Source organism: Aquila chrysaetos, chromosome 22, assembly GCF_900496995.4.
Source record: "Aquila chrysaetos chrysaetos chromosome 22, bAquChr1.4, whole genome shotgun sequence".
Taxonomy (NCBI): domain Eukaryota; kingdom Metazoa; phylum Chordata; class Aves; order Accipitriformes; family Accipitridae; genus Aquila; species Aquila chrysaetos.
In genome coordinates, this window is record NC_044025.1 from 16,663,340 (window position 1) to 16,690,650 (window position 27,311).

Below are 27,311 nucleotides of genomic sequence, written 5' to 3' on the forward strand. Positions count from 1 at the left end.
TACCATCCTCTCTAGCTCCTGTCATTCTGGTGGGAGATTGTCAAAAGCTTGTGCCTTTCATCCCTGAAGTGGGAAGGGTTTTATTTATTTTGTTAATCTGAAAGTTAAGTGGGTGGGAAGATAAGTCTGCAGCCCCGCTCCATTTGTCACATGGTACCAGCTCTTGTTTTCCCTTGAGAGAGGCAGAGCAGATGGAAGGCAGAGATGAAATGAAGATCAAAAGTAAACAGCATGATTAAGTTTTTGATAAAAGATAAAACACTTATCACATCAAAGCCACTGAAAAACACATTAAATGTTTCCTGAACATTTCATGTCCACGTGAGCACTAACTGTACTTGCCGTGGGGACGTTTGTAACAGCAGGCGGTGGAGTTGGGGAATGTTGGTGGGATGTTTACCTTTGTGGCTCTGCTGCAGGTCGCCTGGCTGACACCAGGAAGGCAGAGCTAGCGGCCTGTTAGCCATCCTCTAGCACATTGAACCTCTCTTGCTGCAGATTGGTTGGCCCACGCTATGTGCATGATTAGGCAGTCCTTTCTTTAAGCCATGCCCTGCTCAGTTTTCCAGGTTTGGGCACTGGTTTTCCAGAGTTTTTAAGGCACTTGCAGATGTAGGTAGGTGGAGAGTTTGTGGGTGGCTTTGCTCCCGAGCATTGGTGATCCTTTGGTTCCATGCTTTGGCTCAGTGAATCAAGTCCTTAAATATTTTTGTGTAAGCAGCATGATTTGTAGTGAGAATTGTCTGTGGCTTGCCTATTTTCATCACTGTGTTGGAATACTGAGCTGTCCTGACCAGTGGAGAAAGATTAAAAAGCAGTATATTGCCATTATTTTTAATTTCTTTTCCAGTCTTAAGAAAGTATGAAATATATTAAAAGAATGTAAAGAAAAGGCACTTTGTAATAGCCAATAAAAGCCACGAATGATGAATGATGAAACAGAAGAACAGCAAAAGAAGAGTAAAGGTAGAAATAAATACAAGAGAAGATTCCCTGTTCCGGTTATTACCATAACATCCCAGAAGTGAATTTCCTCTGCAGTGGCAATGGACTCACTTCCAGTAAACCTGACTTTATCATCCAAAAAAGCCACAGTTGAACAAGCTGTTGCTTGAGCTGTTGTACTTCTCAATCAGAGAGTCCTTGGCTGAATGAATCCCAAGATCTGGGAGAACATTGAGGAGCCCACTATGACCCGGTGTGACACCGTTGTCCTCCTCATTCTTGGGGATAGAGGGTCACGAGGACACCTTACTGCAAAGTGCCCCAACAAGTGAGGAGGGGCCTTTCTTGTGCCTTCTTGCTCAACACCACCTGGTGTTGAGCTGGGATTATTGATTGCACTGTGCCACTGCTGGTGGACATAACGTTTTGGTAAAATTAATGCAAAACGCTTCTGTACCAGCTCAGTAGCATTTTATGTTGCCTTTCTGCAGATGTCAGTGCTGAGTCCAATCTGCTTTTTTTTTTTTCATCTTATAACCTTGGTTTTCTGTAGGCAAGGAAGGAGCCACATGCCCTGCCTTCTCCCACAGGGGAGATCCTGTGTAACAGAGACCAGTCCCAGAAACAGTCTGCCTTTGAATTTTCTTTCATTTTTTTAGCTGGTGCAGAGACTTTTTCACATCTCCAGGTCTCAGTCCTTTAGAGCGCAGAGATAGTTTAAATGCTGTATGTGCGCAGCCACCTGTATCATCAGTCATCAGTCTCAAGCACAAATACAGGCTGGGCGATGAGTGGATTGAGAGCAGCCCTGAGGAGGAGGACTTGGGGGTGTCAGTTGACGATAATCTCAGCACGACCCGGCAATGTGCATTTGCAGCCCAGAAAGCCAACCGTATCCTGGGCTGCATCAAAAGCAGCGTGACCAGCAGGTCGAGGGAGGGGATTCTCCCCCTCTACTCGGCTCTCGTGAGACCCCCCCTGCAGTACTGCGTTCAGCTCTGGGGCCCCAACATCAGCAGGACATGGACCTGTTGGAGTGGGTCCAGAGGAAGGGCACAAAAACGATCAGAGGGCTGGAGCACCTCTCCTATGAAGGCAGGCTGAGAGGGTTGAGGTTGTTGAGCCTGGAGAAGAGGAGGCTCCGGGGAGACCTTAGAGCAGCCTGCCAGTACCTAAAGGGGACCTACAGGAAAGCTGGAGAGGGACTTTGTACAAGGGCGTGTAGTGATAGGACAAGGGGTAATGGCTTTAAGCTGAAAGAAGGTAGATTTAGATCAGATGGAAGGAAGAAGTTCCTCACTGTGAGGGTGGTGAGGCACTGGGACAGGTTGCCCAGAGAGGCTGTGGATGCCCCGTCCCTGGCAGTGTTCAAGGCCAGGTTGGATGGGGCTTTGAGCAACCTGGTCTAGTGGAAGGTGTCCCTGCCCATAGCAGGGGGATTGGAATTGGATGATCTTTAAGGTCCCTTCCAACCCAAACCATTCTGATTCTGTGATTTTGCATGGCGGGATGTGGAAGTCTGCCCTTCACTAAGATTCCCTCACCAGCAGCGCTCCCTCCAGAGCACCATTTATCAAAGTGGTCCTTCAAGGCACGTGTTACATTTTACCCTTGTCATTGCTACCAGAGCCTGTGTGCTGTTAGCAAAGCATCTCTGCTCCTTCTGAACCCACAAGCATGAAGTCTGGTTTTGGGACCCGTGTATAGCAGTATCTCTTTCCAAAGTCAGGGCACCAGCCCTCCAGTACATTTACTGCTGGAAATTTCTAGGTCTTAGTAAGCATGCATAAGAGCAGCAGAACTTGTGACACTTGGGGGTTTGGCTTTTTCTTGCATGATTAGGTTTCCCTGTACTTAGCAAGGTTGGCAGACATCATTCCTTCAGCTGATGTATTTGTAAGGTTTCTCACCTCCGTACAAGTCCTCTTGAGTCCAGCAACAGGTTAGCTCACACTGCTGCTCTCTGCCCAGAAGGTCACTAATTTGAATCTTTCTCCTCTACCAGCTGCTCAGCTTTATGGCACGTGGAGGAATTCAGATGCTTTTGAGATCTCTGTATCATCCTGCAAATTTTGGTTGAGATGGCATTTGATTTCCTTCTGAAATGAGAGGAACAGCAAAACATTGCATGTTGAATTGGACTAAAGTTAAGGGAAGCACTTATCTACTGAATTTGCACGTGCTTAAATCTCATTGACTTCAGGTTAATTCCAAGTGGTCTTCAGGTGAGGTTTTGGGCCATTTTTGCCACATGCGAGCTGTTGTTTCCAGAAAAAGTGGAAAAAAGTTTTTATGCCCAAAATGGACTCCTTTATAAATATCTGATGATCTGGACTCGATTTTTACTTGCCAAGGTTTATATTAAAAAGCCCAGAAATGGGGCAATACTGCAACAGTTTGAGAAAGATGTGTATTAGAATCACAGAAAAATTAATCAGAACAGGCCTCTCATGGTCATTAGTCCAAGCTCCTGCTTGAAGCAGGGCTAACTTCAAAGTTTGTGGAGGTTGCTCAGGGCCTTGTGTAGTTGAGTTTTGAAAATCTCCCAGGGCGGAAATTGAACATCCTTTCCAGGTCCCTCTTCCAATTTCATGTGGTGCTCAGGGGAGGATTTTTTCTTACATTCAACTGGAATTTCCCTTCTGCAGCCTGGGGGTGTTGTCTCTCATCCTGCCACTGTGCTCTCCTGAGAAGAGTCTGGCTCTGTCTACACTGCCTACCTTTTCCATCATCCAAACCACCGTCAGTACAATAAGACAAATCTTCTTGAGGTTGTGTGCTTGTTTGTTTTCTTCTCTTAGTGCTTCCCTTGTTGTTTATTTTGCGAGTGATTGACAGCATAACCTCGTCTTCTGCCTACCATAGGCAGTCACATACTTGGGCTCTTTCAAAGCAAGATCTTGTTTCTATTTAGTACTTTTGAAAAGAGTACTTTGGAAACTGCCTGAACAAAAAAAGAAATTAGGTGTTGCCAGCAGAGAAGTCCCTGTCCTAAATTCCTGTCTGCCAAATACTAATGTTAGTTATAATCAAGCTTAGTAACACAACAGGTTTTTAGTCTGTATACAGTTGGCCTTTATCCTGCTGTGAACATAACAGAATCAGTTAACAGGGAGCAAAAATGCATGAAGTTAAAACTTTCAGGTCTTCTTCGGGGGCAAGTAAGGTGGCAACCAGGCACCATCTTAGATATGACACAGGCCTTGCCCAAAAACTTGAGATTAGACCAGGAACGTCATAATAAAAAGACAAATTTAATTTCTAAACAATATCCAAGACGGATGTCTTGGTGACGGTTGGACAGCTGTTTTTATTCAGTTTAAAAAAAAAAGGTAACTTCTTCTTAAGAAGCATTACTATGTATTTCGGCAAGATTTCTCATGTAATGAGATGCAAAAGTTCAGGCAATATCCTGTTTAGATACATTTCTATTTGATGATAAAAATGGCATTGACAGTGAGGGATTGCACTGAATAAATTATTACTTTAGTTCTGTTTTATGCTGAAGCCAGGATGTGTCCTGTAAGTTCACAGCTGTTTTAACTTTTTCTTTTCCTCATGTAGACAGTTATATGTCCATGAGATTTATTTGTTGATCTATATGGACATGCAATCCTTCTTGGGATTATTGCTACAGAAACAAGATGTAACATAGAGCGTGTTAGAAGTAACAAATGGGATTTGGCAGTCTTTCCCATTTACTACACAGTCTGAGCTGTGTACAAAAAGCAGCAATTACTTGCTCTTGGAGCCTTATTAACAGGCACATCTGCACATTCATTAGAACTAGATACTTCAACTTCCCTTCTGGCTAGGATGACATTCAGATATTCTGGTCTTTAAACTAAACTGAAATCCCTGACATCTATTTTATTTTTCAGTCAAGGCAAGAGTTTGTTGGTTTTGACATTTTGGTTCCTTTTTCTTTGATTGCAAATCCTGGAGGCAGCCCGTGCTCCCAGCCCGTGTGAGCCTCCCAGAAGGAGATAAGATGCAATAACCAAACCGCTGGCTCCCAGGGAACGGGCCCTCCTTTGAAGGATGAAGTCACCCAAGTTTTGCTCATAAAGCCTGATCTCCCACAGTGCTGGGACCCAGCTCCCAGCCTCTCCCAGGGCTTCACACCCTGCCTGGCTTACAGGCACACTGCCCTTCTCATCCTCGGTGGCCCAAGGTTGCTCTGAGTTGGCAAGTTGCAGCAGCCTGAGTGAGCCTGGGGGAGTAGATGGGTTGTACCAGGCAGAGAGGTGCTTTTGCAGGAGTAAATACGACATACTGTGTGTGTAAACTAAAGCTGACCTGACTTGAGTCACAGCACATCTACCAATGTATGCGAGGGAGAAACGCAAACTCAAATTTTTAAGCCAAATCCATGGGGCAGCTTTTGAAGTTGTATGGGGTGGTGAAGAGGCAGAAAAGCAGACGGAACAGGATACAGAAAAGGGCAGAGAAATAAATTAAAAAATAATGCATATCTGCTGACTGCTTGTGACTGAGCACCAGCAGGCTGAGGCGTAGCAGCAGGCAGGCAGTGTCAGCGTGTGGCCCTGTGCCTTCCTACGTGGGAGGTCGGTGCCGGCTCAGCAGGCTGCAGGGTGCAGGTCTTGCTCTTCCAGCAGACAGAGGCTATGCTCAGGAGGGAGAGCTGGAGTCCTGGGAGAAGTTCTGTACCTGCTCAGAGGAGTAGAGATTGGCTTTAGGACTCTTCGCTTCCATCATCTCTTTCCTATCCTCCATCGCACCGAGTAAAATCAAATTTAGAAGCAAATAGTTGGGTCACAGAGGAGTCCCTTGGTCTGGATGATGCCTTTGCTGACCTGGGAGTGAGCATGCGCTGTCCTTTTCCCAGTCCACATCCTATAATGCTGCCTCTAGTTGAGAGTGGAGCAGCTTCTAGGGGGATTTCAGAGCAGCTGGAGATGCTTTAAAGCTCTCAGGGCAAAATCTGTCATCTCCCTGCACCAAATCAGGAACAAAACAACTTTGCTCAGCAGAAGAAACATTTAAAGCTGATTGTAAGCCACAAAATTGAAACGGAGCCTAGAATGCAACCTGAAGAACCAAGAGAACTGAAATACAGGGAGCTTGAAACTGGGCTATGCGCTCTGTGTTTGCCTGGCCTCCTTTTCAGAGGTGCGGAGGACTCTGCATCTCTAGTGAAGTCGAAGAGTGCTCAGGATCTTTTTGAAACATTTATTTAGTACCTAAGTATAGATCTAGGACTGACTAACTTCAGGCTCCAAAAATAGCGCAGGTGTCTGCCTTCTCCCTCTTCCTCATGTCTCATTTCCTTGTTCTCTAATCTCTTCTTCAGCTCCCATGTTCTGTGTTCCCTCCAACTCCCTTCATTTTTCCATCCTCCTCCAGTTGACTTCTGCTCCTGCTTCTACCCCCTCGCTCACTCTGACGCCTCTCCTGTCCCACGGGAGCGACAGAACATTTCTCCAAGTCCATCCTGAGCAAGCCTTAGGTGGCACCCCTCTTCTCTCCCTCTCTCACCCTAAATTCTCCCTGCCTCATTCTCAGGGGGGACAGAGGTTCAAACAAACAGCTCTGTTCTGCTCAGGAACCTGCTGAATTCAAGTCCCAAGTATCTTGCCTCTCCTACGTGGGACTGACCAGGGATGGCAGCAAAAAGGGAGTCATCACAGACACTCTTGATTGGGGTGGGAGCCCAAAGTAGCTGCCCTCACTTTCTGGCCCAAAAGCATAAATCAAAATTCCCATTTTCCTGTGTATTTCCTATCGCAGGCATGATCTGCCAATGACAACGATAAAAGAGGTTATAATGGAGAGATCACATTAATTTTGTGAACAGGAAGCTCTCATTAGTGGCTTGTGTTTTTCAAATCAACCAGAAGACAGATGTGGCTGTGAATCTGATGGAACTTGTCCCTGATGTGAGTTTCTCTCTGTTGTAGGAAGGCATGCCCCAAACACTGAGTTCTACCAGTATGTTTACCCCATGTGGCTTCAGCCCTCATCTACATACTTCAAAAGAAGATGAACAAGGAGGACTGATCTTCCAGGATGGAAACCTTACCTCAGCATCTCTGGATGCTCTAATCCAGCATCTGATACCTACCACTGATTACTACCCTGAAGTAAGCAATTCACAGCATAATAAACAGTTTAATTTTGATGAATTGGGGCAGCACTTCATGCAAAAGTGCAAATGTGTTAAATTTTGAATTAAGAGGGGCTAATTTAAAAGCTGCATACAATTAAAGCTTGGTAAATTGATGCATTGCTTTAAATGCTGTTTCACTGCTTTATAATTGTTCCTGTGAAAAAGCAGATCCCAAACTTGATACTGCTTTTAAATAAGAGAACGGGGTGGAGGGGGAAAGCTGTGGTGGTGATGAATTAGTGATCTAGCAGTCGGAGCACTTCAAAAATAGCAGTGCATCCCAGAGAGGTTTAGATGAAGACCGAAGCAAAAAACTTCAAGTCTGAACTGGCATTAAATTAGCTGAATTTCAGTGGCTGCTGAAGTCATCCAGGTTTGTCTGCATGTACAAAGCATTCCCTCAGTGACAACAGAGATGCTGCTTCTGATGGGTTCATAATTTACCTGGGGTTATATTCACACTGAGTTTGCTGACAGCATGGTCCAGATCCTAATCCTTGCTCCATCAGTGAATAGTCAGTGTTTCTTTACCAACAGTGTCAGGATCTAAACTGGAAGCAGGTTTATGGTTCTGCAAGCCATTGACTTCACTGGATTTTGCACATCCTCAGTGGAATTCAGGACAGAGTTTGATTGGAAGACTTTTAAGTGCTAATATATCTCTGCAGAAAGGCTTGTATTTCAAAGCACAGAGTAGCATTGACTTCTGGGCAGTTTAGAAGACTATGAAAGTTATCAATGCAGAGCAGACAGCATGTTTTAAATTACCCACAGCTCAGTTTCTGATCAGCTAAAAATAAGCAATAGAGAAGCATATCAATTAAAAAAAAAGAACAGAAAGGCAATAAAAATAGGTAATGGACAGATTAGGCTGTGAGATTTTCATTAAGCCACGTGTGATATGTAATATTATACCTGCTGCTCAGGAGCATGGCTAGGTCTGGGGGAAAGAAGATAATTCAGGTGCCAGGAGGGGTCGGGATGCAAACAACTGAGGATTCATGCATATATTTTAAATTCACTGCTGGAATACTTTAAATAATCCAAGGATTTATCCAACAGGCCTCCTTCCCACAGCTTCACAGATGTGGGACTGCATATGATATGGCTTGGCTGATAGAAATGAAATTTGGGGAGTTAGTAAAATAAATGAAGTATTCCTTAAAACAGGCTGGGTGAGACCTGCAGGGCAATAGCAAGATGTGACTAATCTGGGGGCATCTGCAGCTCCCAACCCAGTACGACACAGAGATGCCTGAGTGTCTACACATTTAGCTTTCACTGGTCTCCGTGCATCCCTGGTTGCGCTGTCTCCTATACCTGGGCTTGCTCCTGTAGAGTGACCTACACACTGTCGTCGCTGGATGTTTGCGTAGGGTTTGGGCAACCAAAGGCTGGAAGTGGATGCTGTTGAGGAAGGAGATGCCACTACATCCTGCACCCACTGTAACCAGTTCCATTTTCAGGGTCAGGAATCCTTACATCTTTTAGACATAAAGGTCTGTCCCAGTGGAAATGCAAAAACTGTGGAGTTTGGGGTTTTATGGCTAATATTACCCACTGTGCGGATGCTTACAGCAGGTCTGCTTGTCTTTCTCCCGCAGAAGGCCTATATCTTTACATTCCTGCTGAGTTCCAGACTCTTCATCGAACCCCATGAGCTTTTGTCCCGCGTTTGTCACAAGTGCATTGAGCAGCAGCGGCTGGACGACCCCGTGCTGGACAAGGTTAGTTTATCTTTACAGCAGAAAAATGTGAGATATTTTCAACGGGCAGAGAATTCTGGGGCTCTGGTGTGTGTCCTTTGCCTCCCTTTGGATTGAATGAAACTTTCTCATAAAGGATGACAGCTGCTGCTGAGATCCTGACATTGAGGCATCCTAGTATCCATGTCCAAGAGCAGTGCTCCAGGCACTAGTCACTTCAAATCTTCTTCTAATTTTCCCTTTCCCCCATCTCAGTCTTCCCAGGTGACTTCCCTTCTTAACTTCTTTAAGGCTCTGATGAAGCCTGCGGGATGCAAGGAGGTGTAGGACGTAAACCTCACACACTGTCAATTGCAGATGTTGACACACCACTCTCCCATTTTTACTTAATGCGTCTGCTCTTTTGCTTTCTTGCTTCTGGTACAGTAATATTTCCTCTTGGCCTTACCTGTCACTTTGAACGCTACATAACAGCATGCAGCTACCCACTAACCTCCCGTTGCCAGCACTGACAGATCGTCCACACAGCCGTGCTGCAGAGCGGCGCTGTCTGGCGCACCAGGAACAAGCTGAAGCAGTAGTGAGGCTGTGACAAGCTAACAGAATGAGAAAATCCAAGCTGTTACCGCGTCCGCACTCCTCCCTGTGTTGCCCTAGGGACTGTGCAGACTGGTACAGTGTGTAACAACACATGTGCATCCTCTGGCAGTCCCACAGACAGTGCGGTGGAGATGGATCCCACTGGATCCTGTTCAGTGCTGGATTCCACCCAAGCTCTCCTCAGTGCATTGATGAAGACCTATCCAGTACATTACCTGGAGCAGGAGATGCACCTTCAGCGCAGTGGAGGGGAGAAGAACGTGCATTAGTTGCAACTTCCCAAAAATCCCCAAATTCTGAAATGATTCTCAAGATCAGCCTTCCCAGCTTTGAAAGAGTGTTTTTGGCATCAAATGCTGAATCACCAACATCTGAACACATATGCCTGTTTTTGCCCAGGCAGCTGGTTGCATGAGTAACAGGAGCTCTGCCTTCACTATGGAAAGCAATCAGCCAGAGTACTTGGAAATCTGACACTTGGGTTGCCCATACAGTCAGTGTTAATAGAAATATCTGTATGAGGTGCACCATACAAAACAGGGTTCTTTAAGGTGTGATGGGTTCTGTTCTCCGATGCTATTGACAGATGCAAGTTTAGGAGGATTAAAATGTGACCATTGCAAAGTTTTGCTGCTCATTAAATTTTGCAAGAAATGAGAAACACTGTCTTATTACGAAGATCTCTCTATTTGCCTGAAATGAATCTGCATTTTGGACTGGCCTGTAGTAACACAGAGGTGGTGGGACACAGCTGATTTTGTGTTCCTGAGAGTGGGGCTGACTTTGAAACTTTGCACACAAGCGACCTCCCATCCCCTGTGTCCTGTGACCTGCACAAAGTCCTCTCCTTCAATTCATAATAGCAGTTTACACATCTGGAGCAAATGTCTCCCCAGACCTTTGTAGTTTCCAATAAAGCTTTCCCTTTAGCAGCCACCTGCTGGTCTTTGAGCATGAGCTTAATGCTAGCTGACAGCAGTTATTTTTAGAGATGTGGTTCATTGAAACCTGTTGTTGGTGGAAAGCTGAAATATGCATTTTAACCACCTTGCTTGAAAAGCAGAGAGCTGTGGAGCTCAAGAGTGTAATTTTTCCTGATTACAGGGTGCACTTTAGCTACAGTACATAGGATGCAGAAGAAGGCTGTTTGTTTTGGTCTGTGTTTTCTGTAAATAAAAATGCCGTTTGTTGTTTAATGCAATTTCGTTTTCACATGTTCTTGGATAACGGAGGATGAAAGTTTTGGAAGCAGCCACACTGGCTGTCTTTTGAGATAACACTAATGCACCTATTGTGCCGTTCCCCCCATTTGCCTCCTTGCCCCATATCTTCCTGACTATTCCCACTGCTGCATTCTCAGATAAATCTACACCAAAAGTAAAGTGGGCATCAGCTGTGTGTTATGTGAGTGGGCATCCTTGTCCTATCATGACCTTGAGCTCATGTGGGAGGAGAGCAACGTTATCAGTAGCCCAGGTAAAGTTACTAAAGTGCTGATGTTTTGTCCGTCTCTTCTTCCTCATGTTACATCTGCCACTGGTCACTAAGCAGTTTTTTCATACAGCCAGAAAGCAAAGAAACAAAAACCGCCTCTTTGTTGGTCAAGAACCACATTCCAATCAATTTTTCAAGGAAGGATGAAAATGTAGGAGGGTTTTAAGTACAGAAGGGAATAACATAAAGTTCAAATCAGCAAAAAGGCCAGATGTTTTTAAAAAAGGTATAGAGGTTGCACCAACAAAATGTCCATCCAACCATAAACCAGCCAATTGCATGTGCAGAGTACTTCAATCTGCATGTAAAACAGACAGTTGTGCATGCATCTAAGCTCTGGTATATTTTGCATGCCAAAATGTATGATTTGTGCACCACACTATTTGTTTGCATGTGTGCAGATTTTGCAGGTGCAACCGTAAGTGCCTTCTTTGAAAATCTGGCCCCACATCAGTGACATGCATATTTGCTGGGAGTCTTTAACAGTAAACACATTTCAATCCCTATCCATCATTCTGGTTTCCGTTTCAGGCTCGGATCAGAAAATTTGGACCCAAAATCTTACAGTTGCTGACAGAGTGGACAGAGACATTCCCGTATGACTTTCAGGAAGAGCGGATGATTGGCCATCTGAAAGACATGATTCATAGGATAGCCCCGTGTGATGAGGTGAGGATGTCTGACCTGGGATGTTGTGTGGAGATGTTAAGTTCATTTTCCCACTTGGTTCCTCCTTTTTCCTTCTTTTGCCACGTACTGTTCCATGCCTCTTCCTGGGAACTCTCACAGCTTTGTTCTCCTCTGATGGTTAAAACCTGTCACTTCCCTGAAAGCGACATCTCTCGGTTTAGGTACCCCTGTGGTAGTGACGTGCGGACACATTGGAGTGATCAGTGGAATTTATCTACTGCACATTGAATTGTAAGATAACAACATTCCCATTTTACAAACAGAAGATCTGAAGGCATACCATAGACTGAACGTGGTGGTCACAATTCAAATAGCAACAGAGCTGTGATCTCCCGAGTTATAGTCTAGCAGAGGAGTGAAGTATTGTTGTGGTTTAACCCCAGCCAGCAACTAAGCACCACACAGCTGCTCACTCACTTCCCCCTGACCCAGTGGGATGGGGGAGAGAATTGGGAAAAAAAGTAAAACTCATGGGTTGAGATAAGAACGGTTTAATAGAACAGAAAGGAAGAAAATAATAATGATGTTAATAATAACAATAATAAAATGACAATAATAATAAAAAAAGAATTGGAATATACAAAACAAGTGACGCACAATGCAATTGCTCACCACTCACCAACCAATGCCCAGTTAGTTCCCGAGGAGCGATCCCCTGCCCAGGGCCAACTCCCCCCAGTTTATGTACTGGACATGACGTCCCATGGTATGGAATACCCCTTTGGCCACTTTGGGTCAGCTGTCCTGGCTGTGTCCCCTCCCAGCTTCTTGTGCCCCTCCAGCCTTCTTGCTGGCTGGGCATGAGAAGCTGAAAAATCCTTGACTTTAGACTAAACATTACTCAGCAACAAGTGAAAACATCAGTGTGTTATCAACATTCTTCTCATACTGAATCCAAAACACAACACTGTACCAGCTACTTGAAAGAAGATTAACCCATCCAAAACCAAAACAAGTATCGTGACCTGAGACCCAACCATCCTGGCCAAGCAGTGGCTCAAGGAGTGCTCCGGGATGTTTAATTTAGTGAATGAGGAGTGGAGCAAGCAGCCAGTCAAGTGATTGCATTGGGGAGCTAACAAAGATCATCAGTTGCCTGAAGGTACCTGATGAAGGCTTCCTTTCTCTAAGGGCATTTATGGTCCTTTTTTGTCTCACCCTATCCATTTGCTTATCTCCTTCATCACCTGTGCTGAAATCTAATTTTCCATTCCTTACTTTACATGTCTTCAGTCTAGTAGTTTTTTTGAATCAATCTTTGCATTTTGTTATCTTTTTCATTAGTGAATCTAACAAGGGTTTGGCTTACTTCTTCCTGTCCTGTGTAAAAGAGATCACAGGCCCTATGCTTGAGGTGGTCGCTATTGTAAAGCAGGGACCCAGAGAGGAGGCAAGCAGGCACAGAGCAGCAGACCCTGATCACAGTTTGACTAATGCCACTGGAATCCCCATCAAAGTTCACTGGATCTATGGGCTGAGGTAGATCCTGTTTGGCTGCTATGGTGACATAGCAAGAGACAGTCCTTACATTTAAAGAAAATACAAATATTTATGGACATGTAGCTTCTCTGGGAGCGTGGAAGTGGCAGAAGACAGCAGTGTGTGGCCTGCTGGGCAGAAACTCAGTCTAGATGGCTGTATGGTCTTGGTGTTCAAATGCATGAGCCATGTGTGTGGCAGAGTAGGACATAGCGAGTGGAGTCTCTGGGAGACCTGCTTGCAAGTTCAGGTGGGTGAACACCATCACGTAATTCCGAAACATTAAAAATACCACAAAGTCCATTAAAATAATAAGGATAAGAGCGAATAGTACATAGAGAGTCTCTAATTACTTCTAGCTTAACCATGGGATGTGGAAGAATTCAGTTCCATTGGCTACATCAAGGCCTGGCTTCAGGCCACAGACGGGTGCAATTCAGTAGAACAAAAAGCACATACCCGTAAGGCTGACAAAGAGAGGGGTGGAGAGAAGAGAGAAGGAATTAGCAGGCTTGCAGCACAACGGAAATGAAATTGGACCCTCCTACCCACATGAAACACGAGAGAAATGGAAACAGCTGCTCTTGGGCTGGTCTGGCATCACAGCTGGCACTTTTGGATAGCTGTAGGCTGGCATGGATCGGCTGGCGGGGCTGGCCAGCACGTGGGAGAGAAGGGGTGGGAAGGGGAAGCTGCGTGACACTTTGATGGAGGTGAAGGGAGCACAGAGGACTTTCGGAAAGAGCCAAGGTGGCCTCAATTCCATTAACCAGAGCAGTAAAACTTCTCCCTCAAGGGGAAGAGGCAATGAACTTGCTTCTGCCAACCACCAAAAAAGGTGCCTTGCAGCCCTTCAGCATCTGAAGTGAGAGAAACCCATACAGACCCACCAAAATCATGTCCGCTGGAAAGAAGGAACCAGCCAAAAGGGCAGAGAACACGGGCTTTGCGGGTGCTCTTTAAAAGCAGTAACTGTCCTGGTGAAGAGCCATAAATGCTAAAAATCAACTTTTTGCATACAAAGCAATAGTTTATTTGCCTAACCTGAGCAAGTGCTGCACACCTTTGCTCCGGAGCGTGCATAGCTGTGTACCAATGCTTATGGATGCCCTGGGGGGCCTCAGACTAGATTAGGTTCAAATCATTGTTTTTCAAATATTACTAGGCACTGTAATTGCAAGTGATTATGCCTAAGCAAAATCAATAATTAATTTAAGAAACAGCTCGTATCCTACAAATGCAAATTTCCTTTTTTTAAGGGGCAGCACAAAAGAGTGGTGGTGTCTGTTAGTTGTTTGGAAGAAAGTTGTTCCCATTGTAAATCACAGAAATTAAAGATTGAAAGATTTGTGAGGTCATCTAGTCCATGTAGGTCAATGCAGGATTTTCCCCTGCAGCGTATGCTCCTGTCCTTTGTAGAGTCCACTTTCTAAAGGCTCTGTGATGTGCTTATAAAGGTGTCCATGCTGAGAAGCATTTCTTAGTAAGTGCTGTGATTTGCATTTAGAGTTAGAAATTTTAATTAAAATTTGAGCTCCTAAGCCACCTGCTGAGGCCTGCTGTCTTCAGAGGAACTTTCCCCGTTAAGAACGAAACATTTTCTTTAAATATTAAACAGTAATATTCTTCTTTTGACTGTTAATGTGGCAATGAAGTGAAATCAGTTGATAGAGTCCAGCATGCAGCCCCTGTACAATGGGGGGTCACTTTGTGGCGAGATAATTACCAGCATGTTGAAGGTAATGAACAATGTTGTTTTCACTTAGTGAACATAGCTTAAAGAAGGCAGGAAATGCTTTTAAAAGGGCAAAAGCAGTTGTTTTTTTTTTAATTTCTCCCCCAACATGCACAGAAAAGCTTTCTAGGCAAGGGTGCACCCAACCGATTTTCAGTGAGTCTCTTCAAGAGCTCTAATTTCTAAATAATTTTTTTGTGTCCCTTAAGTGTCTTTCTCATTTAATTCTTTATTAGGCGATTGGCTTACCTGAGTCTTTGTTTACTGTTGTCTATATCTATAATTTTGTGCCGTATTCCCTACAAAACTAGGTGAAACTAGATCTCTTGATAAGGATTTATTGAAAGACTGGCTAATATGCATGTCTTTCAAGCAATTTTATGCTGCTTTTTGGCTTTTCATCCAAACAGTGAAGAATTTGATCCTGCGCAGACATGGCTGGTCCAAGGTTTCTCATCCAAACTCCTTTTTGAAAGAGAACTGAGTTTTCAGCTAAAAGTTTTTTAGCCAAACTTTTTATGTTCAGTAGAAAACTTGGATTTCAGTGGCATGCCCCCGCCTCACCCCTGAAATTAATTCTCCTGTTTACAAAATAAGTTCACAAAATACCAAATATGTCGCTATTTGAGTTTCCACTAAAAAATAACATTCTACTCATAGAGCTTCATAAGCTCTGAGATTTGCAAACACACCTGGATGTAAACCAGAGAAATATTTAGATGGTGGTCAGTAGTTTGGGTCCAGGAGTCTTTGTAAATCAAAAGTGTGACCATCTGTTTGAGGATTTACGTGAAGAAGGCCAGTAGTCTCTCTTCCTTGAAGCTAGTGTACATCAGGAACACATAAAAACTGAAAGAATGTTTTTTTATTTTCTAAAAATTATTTCGATTATTTATTTTTACATCTTCCTCACTCAGTTTTCACTCCTCCTGTGTGATTTGCTTCCGAATAGAACATGTGTTGTCATTCTCCAAGACAAGTCCCTCCTGCCTTCTAGGTACTTGCTTCATTTCAGACTTATCAGGTCTATTTTGCAAAAAAAGCCTGACTACATCCTGCTTATCTGGCCCGTGTTCCAGCCCAGCTCAAGAGAGCATCTTCCTGGAGTGAAATGAGAGCTTCCTCAGCCACGTGAAACCTTCTGCTAGAAACGCTCTATGAAAGTTACAAAGTGTTGCAGCAAAAGTTGAAGCACTTGAGATGTTCTGAAGGTTTCCAGCCTCAGACTGTAATGGAAACAGGGTAAATGTAAGCATGTTATTTTTCACTGTGAAGTAGTAGGAGATGCTACTTCCAGTGTGCAGATGGGATCCTGTGTAGGTGAGAGGAGCACTGACTCTGGCACCTTGAACACTTAAAACATGAGTGCTGTCAATGCCTAACACTGAAGACTATCCACAGTCTACAAAAGTCTGAAGAAGACGAAGGCTGGATCTAAACCACGGGATTCAGGAGTACTTCCCAAGACTTCACTTGGGCTGTGTCCAGCTTGGGATGTGACACAGGTGTGTGTTGGTCTTCTTGGGAAGGCACAATCTGGCCAAGTCCTGTTGCGATGATGAGGACTACGTGGAGGGTGCCGGGGCGTACATCTGCTGCACAGTACAGATGTAATAGAAGAGGGCTCCTTGCCAGCTCTGGTTTCATACTGACAGATTACAAACTGATGTTACTGGCAACTTGATGTTACTAAATTCTGTTTGGATGGGGAGTAAGGAGTTATTCCACTTGTGGGGAGCCAGAGGATCTTTCCACTGTGTGTCTTTGTGCTGGAAGAGGAGCTGGCAGTAGGCCAGCCTGCAAACTGTTTTCCCAAGTGACCGTACTCTTTGAAATTGAGCAAGCACCCATTGCACCCCTGCCTGATGCTCCTTTCTCTGGCTGGGAAAGCCCATGAGGCCGTGTTCCTCAGCAGGCTACACCTCATGTTCCATGTGAGGCTTTTGCCCAAGGACATTTCCAATTAGTCCTTGTCTTTAGAGCCCATCCACCAGTTCTCTCAGTTATCTCAGTTTTATGATGTCTGCACCTGTCAGTCGTGAAGAGTTGAAGTAATTTCTTTCTGCCCATCCTCCATGGCCAGCGGCTCCACTTGTTGTCTGTTAAAGAGCTGCTCCAGCTCTGAAAACAACCTGAGCAACTTAGTAATGATCATCCTGCTGAGCACACGGCTGTGCTTGGAATACGATATGAGCTTCCTTCAGCAGTAATTAACATTCTGGATATTAAATACCCAAAGCTACACGAAGCTCAGACCACTCCAACTGGGTAGCAAGTAGCAGCATGCTTCTGCTGCTTTCAGCTCAAAAGGATGGAGAGAATAGCATTAGAAACATTTCTTATTCCTAATAAATAGGAGTTGACTAGGCACCACTAACAGGTAGAGTTCTCAGCCAACATGTAGCTGACATAAAGGATAGGTATCGAATGCTGCTGTGCTCCAGAAAGCTGCAGTAACTCATGTTGTAGCATTACCTCTCCTCTGATCCTGATGTTGGCAGGAATATGTGAGTCTCAGTGCCAGCCCAACCCACCAGTCCTGCCTGCCTCTTCTCTTGACTGCAGTCTGTTTCTGTGGTCCAGAGCACAGAACTGTAATTAAGCCGACTGGTTATTCTGAAATAGGCTTGTTGAAAATAAAATGGTAACCTGTTGCTGGCTTAGGAGTATTTTGCAGAAGGGAAAATTCAGCATAAAAACACTCCTTTGTCAAGTTTTGTGGGTGGTTTATGTTTCTTTCTCTCCCTGTCTTTCCAGGCCTACTGGAAAAAGATGAATCAGCTTTTGCAAACCCTGAATCAAAAGCTTGCAACCCTCAGCCATGGGCAAGAAGGGATTGTCAAGATCAGTGCTGCTGTCTCTGATAAGCTGGTTGCCTTTAAAAGTAAACCTCCATCAATTCAGAGAGAAATCCTGAGTGTCTGCAGTGACCCTTACACTCTGGCTCAGCAGCTGACACATGTGGAGCTGGTAAGTGGGAATGGTTCCCAACTTCTGCAGTCAGAGGTATTATTTTAAGCCATCAGCTGCTAAGTATTCCAGACATAACCAAAAAATGTCTGCACTGCTGCAGCACATCCCATGCTGTATGAGCACTGCAGCAGGAGGCAAGGTTTGACAGGTTAAGAGATGCTTGAGAAGCAAGCTATATATCAGAGTGTTCCTGTGCATCTCGGGGTGGGTCACTTTACTTTTTCAGCTTGTTTATTTGTGAAATGCAAGTCATAGTCCCAGCAAGGTCAGGGGGTTCTTACTTCTGTAAGGTGCTCTGAGCCCCACAACCTGAAGGTGCTATTGAAATGGCTGGTCGTTAGCCCTTTTATTAATTTGGAAGAAATGTTAACAGTTCAGATCTGTTCCTACAGATACACAAAGCATCTGAGTTGTCTGATGCGTTTTTCATTCTTCCCTTTGGGATTTTGTGCATGGACATACAAGGGTGTGCAAATACCACCCACACAAAGTCCTGCTGTTTCCCTCACTGGACTGCAGTCCACTCTCAAACAGGCTTTTGATGGTAATCACTCCAATTGCAGTACCAGGATGTTGGACAGACTGTTGTGTTGCACACCCTTCTCCCAGGTTCAGGTCCTCTGTGTAGACCTCTTGGATGTTCACAGAAGAACATAAAACATTGCTGCCATCTGCAGATCTCTTGATGCTGTAATGATTCCCTGCTGCCTGTCCTCCTGTAGACAGTGTTCATCCTTGAGAGGAAGGCTGGAAAAACAAACCATGAAATGGACTGTGGATTGGAGTGAATATCATGGAATTAGCCTTGGGAATTCTGAAGGTAGTTGATACTCTATTTGTCCAGAAGTGGAACAGCTCAGAAACCCCAAATTCAGGATCATCTTCTCACCTTGGTTAGTTTTCAGAACGTGCAACTTTGTCTCTTTTTGCTTTATATAGCTTAAGCCGGAGAGTAGAAGACCTTTTGCCTGGAGTTTGTCTGTTGCTTTTCTTTTCCTCTGCAGTACAGCTGTCATCCAAGGGGAGATTGCCTGTAACCAGGGCACCGTTGCACTTTTAAAACTAATGCAGCCAGAGGTTTTCATTCCACTTTACTGTAATCAGTGCTCTCTACCTTTTCTTTCACTTACTGCATCCGGTACACCAGCTACTCTGCACTAAAACTGTCTGATGCTTATTTGTTAGTAAGAACTATTTGCTACTTATTTAATAACAGTTATTTGTCGGTAAGAGTCCTGTTCAGTTATCAGTAGCAAGGTGAGAAGCCAATGGAAATAGCATGGGAGTAGCCGTAAAATTTTCACTTAAGCAAAACTACCGTTGATTTTATCGTTGCTTGAGTGTCCTAAGTTTGGGCCGTGGGAATTCCAAAATACCTCCTCTGAAATACCTTTGTGACCTACAACCTACTGAAAATATTTTTTTCTAATAAACATGTTTAAGGGAATTGAAAAGCCTATTAAGAAGGCCAGTGGTGTGGCTGGAACTGCCAGGTTTGTTCAGAAGCTGGTGGAGATGGCCTGTCTTTTACTAAGAGAGATCTGGATGCTTTATTTACTCTTGTTTTGGTTAATGCCTGGACCACTCTACAGTGTGAGCAATGCCTTTAATGTAAGCACATGTATCTTCAATGCCTTCCTTCCCCAGTGGCACAGAGCCACCACCCTGGGGCATCACCTGAGCTTCACTGGGTAGGGAGGTTGGGTCAGAGCGCTGTGTGTGCAGATAAGCAAGGGATTGCTATGGTTACCGGATCACAGCATTACTGCCATTTTAACAGCTGGGAAACAAGGCTATTGAGTAATGCTGGACCACAGCAGGTCTGTGGCAGTGCCAAGCACAGAACTGAGGTCTGCTGGCTCCCAGATGGGGCCTTGTGCATCCAGTACCTTTCTCTCTGTGCAGTGGAGAGGGCTCTTATTCTGGCTTGTCAGTAATGAGACATATTTATTCTCATTTTCTTCTTTCTGCTGAAATAACTCTAATTGTTCTTATGAATTTTAATGTCTGGTGCTAGTTGGCTGTCTACCAGTTCAGTAACACCATTCTAGCTGGCAGATAATGGGGATGCCTTACCAAGAGAAACACAAGAGATTCTGGGGTGCTTTCTTATTTCTTCCTCTCTCTCTTTCCCCTCCCCCCCCCAATAGGAAAGGCTAAGTCACATTGGACCTGAGGAGTTTGTGCAGGCATTTGTACATAAAGACCCTCTGGATGGCACCAAGGTATGATTTGTCTGCATGCAAAGTGTCTCCTGTGATCACTGTTTGTTCTAGATGAACCAATGTGATGAGATCCATATAAGAGCGGGGCCTGGGGCACATGATGATGGCCAGGCCAAGTGATGACCTGTATTTTTGTGGCAAGGATGGGACCTGTTGGTAGAGCTCGCACTGGCAGGTCATTGCCATTCCTTCCTGGTGAGAGTATGTCCTAGCCTGGGACTGGCCAGCACCCTGATGTTCTGCTTTCTGGCTTGTTCCTCCTAACCTGCTTTGACCAGGGCAGATGGCTTGCGGCTGTACGCGGCCAGGGAACGTCTGTTCCCAGTGTTGAAGGCGTAAAGACTCTGGATGTGATGTAATGCCCATAATCTGTGCCCAGACACCACAGTAATGAGTCAGTGCATCATGAATCAACATACTCTTCTCTCTCTACACAATAGCTTTTAACCCAAAGCACCGTAGGGAATGGAGTGCCTGATCAGGGCTTCATCCAAAGTCCGTGGAAGCCAGTTGGAGTCTTTCCACTGATTCCAGTGGGGGGGTTTGAAGCAGCATCTCAGGGAGTGCCTCAATAAGGAAAGAGACTTCCTGGCTGGAGAGGGAGAGTCAGAGATTTCACAGGCTGCCAGAAAAGAAAGAGGGTGGAAAATTCTTCCCCAGAACTGCATATGGACTCCCACTGAGATCATACATCAATGGCAGAATTTCATCATTGAATGCTGAACATAACAGGAAGACCTCTCTTTATAGTGCTGCCCAAAGAGCACCAGAATAGCTTGTAATGGTGAAAAAATGGATGGATAGATGGGTGGATAGATGAATAAAAAGTACAACATTGGGCTCTTTCCATCTCTTATTGGAGTTATGGAGATTCTGCAGTTTGTTTTGGGGAGAGGGGAGTGGGCAGAGCTGATGTTTCAAATATTCTGAGCATTGATCACATCCTTTAGGAAGGGACCCCAAGGTAGCAAAGATGTGACAGAAACATGAAATACCAAACCAGCCACAGTGAGATTTCAGCAACCTGCTGCAACCATGAGGGACAAGACTGAAAATGAACAGTTGTTATTATCTGTATCAAAGTAAAATGAAAGACATCAAATGAGGGCACTAAATTTGAGTGAATTCTGGAAGAGTGGGAGGGAAGCAGCAGTGAGTGAAATCAAATTGCATAAAGCCATAGAGGGGAAGGGATGCTAAGAGGAAGAGGGAAATGTTCAGTAATAAACTAATGTATGCACAATGGCTGTAGCTGTCTCCAGAATTTCAAATGCAGGGCCAGCACAGAATACCACAAAAATGTGAAGAGAAATTGAGGTTACCAAGTAAACATAAGGAAACGTCAGCTAAAGTGGACGGGAAGGATTAGAATGAGAGGCGGAGAGCCTGAAAATAATGGTGGGATGGGAAATGCGAGCAAATCATCTTGACAGACCGTGAGAAGCTATTTGACAGTTACGCATGTTCTTCAGATGCAAATCTGAACACTGAGGTGCTGCCAGTAACAGTTCTGTGACTTCAGGGAAGTGTATAGTACAGAGAAAATAACAGGCGCAAAGCAGGAATGCACCACTGCATTGCCTTTTAAGTTCAAGGCAATGTCTTCCCCCAGGAGGACCTACTTAGTTAAAGCAAAACTGCTGTAACATTTTCACACAAGACATGGTACTAACAAATTATTGGGCTTCAAGTCAGCAAGGCTGATGAAAGCAGAGGTAGTCTGGAACTTTTCTGCAGCCTTTGCCTGGGCTGACCAGAGGTCCCAGCGATGGTTTAGAAGAGCCTCTGCCCCAGGGTAAGGTATAGCTGAGGGATCGTGTGGGACCTGGGAGAACATTGTACATAGTAGTCCAAACCTTATGTGGAGTGACATATCATTCCCTGACCCGTGGAGAGCCCCCCTGATAACCACAGGGAGTTGGCTCTGGTCTGAATCCTCTCCAGCTGGAGATCACATTAAACATCTTTCTTGTATGAGGGCTTCAAAAGGCTTCACTTATGAATGTTTATCAAGCACTTTGAGTTGCAGATGGAAGATGCTAGGGAGGTGCTAAATATTGTTGCCATTTATAAAGCTTAACCTTTAAAAAGCAGTCTGTTGCAACTTCAGCTGTTGCACATTTTTCACAAGTTTTGTGGTATTAGCTGTGGTTCTTATGCCCTGGCACAGGACAACAGTGTTGAGATGGAAATACCATATTCAGAACAAAACCTAGGTTTTGTGTACTTTTTGCTATAACAGGGAACAAGAAATAGCAGAGAGTGCATGAAAGGCAACTGCTATGGGTAGACTGGGGCTGCTTTGGGTTTCCTTTGTTTTGTTTGATATTTACAGGCTGCTTGCTGACATTTACTTTTGAGATACTTTTAAAATATATTTTTTATTGTATATGTGGGCTATTCATAATGTGGCTAGGAATTTCAGGATTGTTAAGATGTGCTCCGTAGCATGGTACTGTGATTTCTGTTTCTAAACAGGCCTGTGTACAGAATCACAGGTGAATGTTTTCTTACTTTGAATTACCTTGGGAATCATGTTAAGCCCCATTTCTTAAGGGGTTTTAGTCACTTGTTTAACTTACATAATATGGGTAGTACCATTGACATTAACGGATCTGTGTTTATGCATTGTGATTTTCTTCTTAGTGGCACGTATTTATGGTAGCTCTGGGAAATGATCTTCTTAATAAAACAAAAAATCAGTATTCTCTGATACCCTCTAGTGGATGTTAATGAATGTTCAAATAAATCACGTGAACTCTAGAGAGCAGTGTGTCCTAGATGGACAGGCTAAGAATTTAGGGCTGGGAAAAGGACTTGAATTCTTATAATCCCAAGCAACATCTTCAGGCTGTGTGAACTGCCCTATCACTCTGCTGCAGTCGAACTATCTGTTGATGTCAAAGGAACTGGAAGTGTTCAGCCAAGTATCTGCTCCCAAAGCCTGTATCGGTTATGGGAATTTGTGTTAAGTTTCGTATAAAAAAGTGAAAAATGTGCTTCTTGCAATGGCTTTTATCAATGAAGTATCTCTGGCATGTAAGTGACCTGTTCAAGAGCAGCCATCAAGATAGAGCTGGTCGCTAGAGAGCCTATTATCCTGAAACCTCAATACGGGAAATATTTTTTTTTCCATAAAGAAGCAACTAGAACTGTGTTTTCTCTTGCTTATCTCTTGTTCACTTCACTAAATTATGGTCTCTCCCCTCCAGAAAAGGGCTGTGGGTGATTGCATTTACTGAAGTGAAGGAAGTCCTGGAATCAAAGCCACAAACCAAGTGTGCTATGGAAGACTGTGCTTGTCTTACTTTTTCTGCATATACTTGTTGCTGTCTGAATCCTGCAATGCCCTGGCTGTTAATATCCCAGTGAACAAGGGTCAGTGCAGACTGTGTCGGCAAACACTTGCTGCAGGCAAAATGAAGCTGTTTTCTATACACTAGTATGAATTGTGCAGTGTGACACACTCAGCTAGACCCTGTGCATCTGCCAACCACCCACCTACCTACTGACTTTTTGAAAGGGGCCCTCAAAGCACAGTCTTCCATGTGCATGAGAGATGTGGCCAATAATTACCTTTGTGTAGTATTTATCTTAGCAATCAGGCAGCTAACCGAAACACAGTTATATGTCTTTCTGTGCTTCTTTCTCCCAGACTTGTTTCAGTGAACAGAAGAAGACAGGTAACCTTGAGGCCTATGTGAAATGGTTCAATAGACTCTGCTATCTTGTAGCAACAGAAATTTGCATGGTAAGTGAAAAGTACGTGCCATGTTTTATCACACGCCTGAAGTACCAGTTTGAGATTTTACATTAATAAGCAAACCTAGGGATTTATTTCTTATGACCTAGCTAAGGATCTGATGGTTAGTTTTAGTAATACTGCACTCACAGAAGTGACCTGATAAATCACAAACATCTTGCAAAACAGAGCTGGCGACACACGGGGGATACACGGTTCTCTTGATGTATCAGGAGCACAGTCTGGAATAATGAACCCTGCAGGGAAAAAGAGAGGGAAAAATGCCTTGAATTATCCTGTGAGATTTTTGCTGAAAAAGATTCTAGTGGAGCAGTATTTGTTATCTGTCACCCTAAAACTCTGTTGTGCACGTGAATTCCCATTGCATGGCTTTTTGTCCTGCTGCCCATAACTGTAGCTGTGACTAGTTGTTTTTTAACTTGGTAGTGGTTTTAGTTTGTTTAACTTGGCCCCATCAGAATGAAATGAATGTTTTCTCCTTTGAAAAGGGTGTGGAAGGGAGAAATAGTAATAGTATAAATAGCCTAGATAGCCTGTGACTCAAAAGCATTACCATTTGAAGATCATCTTTGGAAGAGGTGGGGTGGTTCCAGTCCAATTAAAATGTGTATTTAAAATGCAAGCTACCATTTGGCCTGGCCATATTGCTGAAAGGGCCAGAAGAGGGAAAAGGGATTAAGGCAGTGAAACAAAGTCTTTCTGGGACAAAGATGCTGCTGTTACAGTGGTGTGAAATCCTGCCCTTAGGAAAGTCTGTGCTGATGTGCCCACTGGCTTGAGGGAGGCCAGCAGGGAGCTGAGGCACTGCTTCGCGGCTGTTGGGGCTGCCTGTTGCAGCGCTAAGACATTAACTGAGGCGAGCCTGGGAATTGCCTTGAATTTCTTCTGTGTCACTGCAATGAAAGCTTTGATTTTAGAGACTGCCAGTCACCAGCATCCACGGGATTGCTGGAACAGAATTAGGGCCAGTGACTGATAGCAGATGGTCCAAGCTGTGCCTGGACCCATGCTATGTATGGAACAAATGCCTAAGATGCCCTCCAATTCTGCATATGCTTATTACAGATATTTGTTTATTTTAATTTGCAGCCTGCAAAAAAGAAACAGCGAGCACAAGTCATTGAATTCTTCATTGACGTTGCGCGAGAGTGCTTTAACATAGGGAATTTTAATTCGCTGATGGCAATCATTTGTAAGTACAGCTTCTAACCAGGTCTCTCCATCAGCTGTCACAGATGAAACTGGAAACCCAACTCTTATCCATGGTGCTCTTTTCTTCTTTCTCACTCGTAGCTGGAATGAACATGAGTCCAGTTTCCAGGCTAAAGAAGACTTGGTCAAAAGTGAAAACAGCCAAATTTTTCATTCTTGAGGTAAAAAAAAAAACCACCACAAGGTGCTGATACACTGCTTGAATTATATTCTGGATCTTTTTGTTTGTGAATTTTCACACTGTTATCCAGGTATGAGATGTTTGCAGACGTGTTTCATAGGCAGAGGGCCAGATTCTGGCTGAAGTTTCCCAGGTATAGTGAGGAAGGTGTGAAGCTGCTGATATGTAGAGGGGAATCAGAGCACTCAAGTAAATAGGAGGAGGAAAAAAAACCGAAAATATGAGCCTATATGCAAGCTATAGTGCTTGCACTGATGCCAGTTTTGTCTGGCCACAGACACAATGCTGAGTGTAAAGCTCCCAAGCTATACCTTGGACATCAAGTGACAAGGCCTAAGGCTGTTTTTTTGTATTGAGGATTCCAGGATTTGGCATATGTAAAATGTGCAGTCCTTATTCTTTACATAAAAGCTCAATAAGCTGTTACTAGAACAGTCAGAGGTACAAACAGCCATGATCTGTAGATCTCTCTTCGTATCTTTGGTTCATGGGTTTTGTGTGTATGTGGATTTTTTAAGGTGTAGGCTAGGCTCAGTTCGGGGTTTGCTACAGCTGCGGGTGAGGTTATCTTCAGAGGACCCAGGTCGCTTTCTAACCAATGTGTCTTCTTTTGTGTATCTAGCACCAGATGGACCCTACTGGTAACTTCTATAACTACAGAACAGCATTGCGGGGGGCTGCTCACAGATCCCTCACTGCACACAGCAACAGGGAGAAGGTAAGTGTGACCACATCCCTTTTGTCTCCAAATGGGTGGTGTGCATTGCTGCTGAGAGTCAGCAGCTCAAAGACTTGATGCAAATGCTCTCCTCCCTTCCATGGGTCACCAATGCAAGGCTCGTGCACTGCTAAATGCAATTAGAAATGTAAATCGGTGGCTGAAAGGAGTCTGAAATGGATCACAGGGCTTTTGTGGACTTGCTCTCGGACATTGGGGAGCTAGAGAGGGCAGGACGCACAGCATGGAGGACTTTGTTGCAAGCATCTGTATATCCCTGGAAAATTCACATTGTTTAAATTGATAAACCTGATGGAACAGGTATTCCAGACTAAAATGACTTTTATTTTGGTATGGAGCATCAGCCTGGCAGGCCCAGGTGGAACTGTGCTTTTGTTACAACTGTGCCAGCCAGGCCTCCGTGCAGACAAGCCCCTATTGTGTAGTGTGTGATTTGAGCTAGAGAGCAAAGGGCACAGCACTCGGAGATGAGGTGGTTCTCCACTTACATGAGGGAAAGATGACTTACCACAAGTCCTGCAAAGAAGTCTGTTCTGAATCCACTGCAGCAAATTTGGGGTGAAATTCTGTCCTTGTGAATTTTCATCGCATTTGGTTGTTGCTGCCATCTCAGTGAGCAAGAATTGAAGTATTTTATCAGTGCTCGTGGCAGATACGTAGCTTTCTGAGATGTCACTGATGCTGCAAAAATCAGATTGACAAGATGTTAGTGCAGGATTCTCCTGTTTTGTGCCCCAGTGTGTTTCTTGTTAATTTTCTTATTTCTCCGTTCAATTCTCTGTTTTGTTGTTGTTTTATGAAAGAGGGTTTATTTTTAACATTGCAATTGCACATAGTCATAAATAGGTAATCTCTGCACAGAGCATAGCTAAGGTAAAGTAGATGCTGCATGAACAAGCATAATATGGAATTTAGTATTCATTCACTAGAGGAGCCAGGCCAGATGCTAATCTCACATCCATGTAAATTTGATGTAAATCTGCTGAAGCTAATGGAATCTCACAGCATTTACAGTGAAATGAGATCAGCATCTGGTCGCAGGCTGACTCAGCTGCAATGGGAGTACGCAGAGTTGTTCTGAAAAGCACTTCTTTGTGCAAGGAAGAGACGATGGCTTTGGATGTTTGTGACCGGCAGAGAAATTCTTTTAACTCTCACACACGGCAGCAAGGACTTGTCAGTCTGAGATGCTTCTGCAGTTTAGTTCTTCTGCGACCATCATATATATTCAAACCAGTTGCTTTATCGTTTGACTTAATTTCCTGTGGAAGTTAGCAATCTCTGTTATATCTCTACCCCTAGCTGGTTGAGACTGAGGGCAGAGAGGTTATTAGATTGAAAGGAATCTATTTTACATAAGAAAAAGTCCATATTCTGTTTCCCTTGTGTAGATAACATTAGTTCAAGAAAATGCTCAAGCATATGATTTGGTAGCTACT

At 44.1% G+C, this 27,311-nt stretch overlaps 1 protein-coding gene across 2 annotated transcripts in view; it reads left to right on the forward strand.

The window, feature by feature from the left end:
• Window positions 1–27,311, forward strand: part of RASGEF1C (RasGEF domain family member 1C) — a 135,741-nt gene that overhangs the window by 92,703 nt on the left and 15,727 nt on the right. For both annotated transcript variants that reach the window (XM_029998166.2, XM_029998167.1), the window contains 9 exons: window positions 6,867–7,049; window positions 8,680–8,802; window positions 11,407–11,544; window positions 17,537–17,749; window positions 19,903–19,977; window positions 23,633–23,728; window positions 24,830–24,932; window positions 25,034–25,113; window positions 25,756–25,851. In XM_029998166.2, the coding sequence (XP_029854026.1) occupies window positions 6,867–7,049; window positions 8,680–8,802; window positions 11,407–11,544; window positions 17,537–17,749; window positions 19,903–19,977; window positions 23,633–23,728; window positions 24,830–24,932; window positions 25,034–25,113; window positions 25,756–25,851 (1,107 nt within the window). The remainder of the gene's footprint in view (window positions 1–6,866; window positions 7,050–8,679; window positions 8,803–11,406; window positions 11,545–17,536; window positions 17,750–19,902; window positions 19,978–23,632; window positions 23,729–24,829; window positions 24,933–25,033; window positions 25,114–25,755; window positions 25,852–27,311) is intronic.